General features: G+C 40.9%; 1 protein-coding gene across 1 annotated transcript in view; it reads right to left on the reverse strand.

Annotated features, from left to right (window-relative positions):
* Positions 1 to 4,166, reverse strand: part of myo1d (myosin 1D) — a gene marked incomplete in the record, with an annotated part of 90,283 nt that overhangs the window by 43,811 nt on the left and 42,306 nt on the right. The window contains 2 exon segments of the mRNA XM_014014732.1: positions 3,231 to 3,438; positions 3,584 to 3,750. Of these exon segments, the coding sequence (XP_013870186.1) occupies positions 3,231 to 3,438; positions 3,584 to 3,750 (375 nt within the window).

Consider the following 4,166-nt stretch of genomic DNA (forward strand, 5'->3'; position numbering starts at 1 on the left):
CAACAGAAAAACGTCATTTTTCAGATTGCAGGACTTCCTGATCAGCAGTAAGGGGGTTCCATATCAGTGTGACGTCTTTACCCCAGAGGGAGTGAAGCTTGTGTATAAAAACTGTATTATTTCCTAATTCTTGGCCAAAAACTCAGACTTCATTCAGGTCTGTTTTTGGTCCAGCTGTAGGTTCTGTATATTCTGCAATTAAATCTTCAAGTCTAAATCTGAATTAGCCTCTTTGTCCATGCTGGTCCAGTAAAAACATGTTCTCTAACACGTTAATCATCAATATGATGAACCAACAGTGTGGATTCTGCTTCTGATGGAAGCATTTCTAGTATTTAAGAGGACATTTTTTGAAAGAACACGTTAGTCAGCCAATGGCWCACTGAGCTGCCACTCAAACTGCCATGTTTGATGGGACAAACTAAGCTGTATTATTATTAATCTGTGAGGCAAACGGGGACAAGGAGTGTGTCTGAGCCTCCGTGGCGCACCGACGGACTTGGCACGAGGTCGACCGGCGTGCCAGGGGCTGATAAGGCCACTGCTTGGCACGGCGGATCAAACTCGAGCTCGGTGGATGCAGGAGGCACCTCTGCRGTCACGCTGCTGTTGGATTCTGTGAGAATAGGAGTGAGCGCTCGTGAACCACGCGCTGCATGTGACGGATACGGCTCCTCAGACCTGCTGTGATGTTTGATGGAGGAGCTGCGTCTCTTCTGGGCCTTCCCCCCMCCTCATTATCAAAGCTGGCTTACAACCGAGATACAAGATAGGATTTCCCCGAGGGAGAGCAGGAAGGAACAGACAAAGGGTCACGCAGATCCATCGAAGGCCAAACAATCAATCCATCACAGACGCTAATTTGCCTCMGATTAGCCTCTGATGTCAGGGCTTAGCATGAAACACGTCACGCAGCTCTCAGGTGTAAAACATTCAGATGATTTATGCACACTCTCCACACTAAAACCTCGACAAGCTGTTGACAAACTGATGCCGCTTCCGCATGTCAGTCATTTAGAATCCTTAAAGCATCCAGGCAATTTACAAAGCATGTCCCGAGTTTAAAACCCAGACAGTGCCTCAGTCCACATTTACAAACCCATCTCTACATCCATCAAAAACCCTTCTCTGCATACAGAAACCACACCTGTCAGCGAGCGGAGCATTCTCGCCTGAAGGGAGCGTCGTCAAACAACTGACGCATGAGCAGGCTCTCGTACAGCCATCAAAAATCACAGCAGATTGCTTTAAATATGTTTGAAAGGAAAATATCTAAAAACTATAACTGTTTCTTAAAAGAAAAATGTTTCTCTCCTGGACCCAACCATCAATACCCAACAGAAACTAAAGATTAAATGATGTTGATTTTAGAGATCTACATATCAGGTTCATTTATCACGTTTAAGTTATTTAAATGACTTTTGTCAGTTTTATTGTAATAATCTCTTTGTATTAATACATCTTGAAAGACTTTGCTGTGATCTTTAATAAGGAAGTGAAGGTAAAAAAGATATTTTTAAGTCATAAAACCAGGTCAGCCAAATCTACGACGGCGTATTAAGGCCATTTTGCAGATTACAAAAAAGAAAGGAGGAGCAAATCCCACAAAAAATAAAWCAATAATAATAATCAGAAATTTTTAGATTAGTTTTAGAAATTTTCAAGAAAATAAAATGATGTAGAATAATCTAGTCCAGGTTTGAAGTTTCTGCAGATTTTAGATTTTAAACTTTAGCAGATAAAAAATGCTTAAGGTGGTGAAAACATTAGCCTGGCCCTTGCCTTCCTACGCAGCAATTCTCATTTTCCTTCACTGCTCCGTCCGGGATATCTCCCATAGAGAAGGATTTCTTCAGGAGAATTTTTGTTCAGGCCAATCAGAGAACAGAACGTCGATTTTCTGCGCAGTGTCTGCTTGTAGTTTATTTTACCTGGACCAATCAGAGAACAGAACGTCGATTTTCTGCGCAGTGTCTGCTTGTAGTTTATTTTACCTGGACCAATCAGAGAACAGAAGGCGGAGTTTTGAACGACATCGATTTTCTGTGCATTGTCTGCTAGTTAATTTAGCATACGGCAGGAGGAAGTGAACGAAGCCAGTCCGTGTTGATAAGGCTTCCAAATTAAAATAAATTTGACAAAGCAGCAGCTCTCATTTACAGRTGTCTTGTTTGGCTCGGTATATTTCTCCTCTCTGTAGGGTTGTTCAAAGCACACGCAATTTCCGGTTAGCTTCTTAGCTTAGCCTCCTTCACTGTGGAGCTGGCGCGCATACGTCGTTGCCAACTAATCCAATCATTTTAAACTTCAGCAGAGGCCACGTCTCTAGCAAGAATCGCTTCTCTATAGCAGCYAGTCCAGACCRTCGTATGAAGCAAAGTGAAGGACAAGGGTCTGGTTCTTACCAGGCTAMGAAATCATAGGTGGAATRGCCCTTTAGCCACTCGTTAAAACTTTCTAAATTCACGAGTTTTTTTCCTGTAAATTTACGTCAGAATATATTTTGTTTAAACATTTAAAATTCCTGCCTTTAATCATAGAAACTTCTGATTTTTTTCTTGCAAGTTTCGATTTTTCTACATAACAGAATATTTTGGTTTTTTTTCTTGAAAATTTCTGAAATTAATGTCAGAAATTTTTGAGAGTTTTTTGGCAGAGATTCGCTCCTCCCTTTTTTTTTCAAAGTGGCCCTAATGCTCCGTCGTACAAATCCCATAATAACAAACTGTTGTGGATGCAAAGATGGTGTTAGAATAAGTAAAAATCAGTTTTTACAGTTTATATTATAATTTTACCACCTCCTTCCAACTTTACAGAGCTGTGTTAAACCTCTCCCTCTGAGGTCAACAATAACACCACTGATAAAAGATGATGTCAGTTTCTAAAAGCCTTGGTGCTTGTGGAAATTTGTGCCGAGTCAGAGTTTTTCTGCTCTCTGAGGTTCTTCAGAGGCAGAACAGCGGCTGATGAATTCTAATGCGAACACGACTTCCAAACCAGAGGAAGCCGATAATCGTCCTTCAGGGTCGTAATCAGATAATAGTTGTTAATAAAAAGGTTTTACAGCTGAGAGGTTTATTGTTGTGTAAATGCAGAATCAGCATTCACACTGTTTGTTTTCTCCATTAGTTTTGTTTTTAACTATCTATTTTGTGCCACGTTTTGCATCGTCAACACTGAAACCTTTCACGCTGGCACAGAAGCTTCAAATAATTTCATGTAGCTTTTACCTTCTGGAGGAAGAGGACGATTCTCTGGACCATTTCAGCTCGCTGCTCCTCCAGGCTGAACAGGGTACGAGGAGTCCGGATGAAGACTTTGGTTTTGCCGTAGGCCACGTCGTGGTCAAACCTGCAGCCCTGCAGGAGTTTCTTCACAGCCTCTTGGTCTGACGGCAGGTCGTGGTTCGGCCAAGTGAACTCTGAGATCATCTTATATCTGAAGGAGGGAAGAATAAACAGGGGTGTGTGTTACTGCTGCACAGAACTACATTTACAAAATCTAATTCAGCTAAAATTAAGCTTAGGTCTAAGACATTCTTTATACTTTACAGTTTATCGGCCTGGTGACGTTAATGAGATACCTTTGCAGGAAGCGAGGATACGTCTGTCTGTAGGCGAAGCCGGCTCGGCGCACTCTGACGTTCTCCAGCAGGCCCAGGTACTCCACCTGATGGCGGCAGCGCTCGTTCTCAAACAGCAGAGGGGACTTTACTTCGTTGGGCTTGATGCAGCGCACGTAGTATGGTTCCTGTGGATTATATTAGAAGGCAGCTCCGGGTTAACAACAACAGGACACATTCAACAATCATCTGCCAAAAACAAACTCATTCAGATAAAAACCTGCTACAGATAAAAATATTTTAAGCCATTATTATTATTTATTCCATTGTTTTTAAATAAATATCTGTAAATTTTACAGATTTGGATTATGTATTGCAGTATTATACAAAGGGACTTATTTAATGATAAAGCTCTGTTTATATTATATAARACAATAATTGTTCCGCACTTGATTTACTGTGTTGAAGTCTGGGGTAAAGTGTGCAAAACAATCACAAATCCTATTTTTATTTTACAGAAAAGAGCCGTCAGAATTATCACCAGAAAACTTTACTGTCATCCATCAAATATACAGTATTATTTTCTAAATTGAAATTATTAAAG

This window comes from Austrofundulus limnaeus, unplaced genomic scaffold, assembly GCF_001266775.1.
Source record: "Austrofundulus limnaeus strain Quisiro unplaced genomic scaffold, Austrofundulus_limnaeus-1.0 Scaffold119, whole genome shotgun sequence".
Classification (NCBI taxonomy): Eukaryota; Metazoa; Chordata; class Actinopteri; order Cyprinodontiformes; family Rivulidae; genus Austrofundulus; species Austrofundulus limnaeus.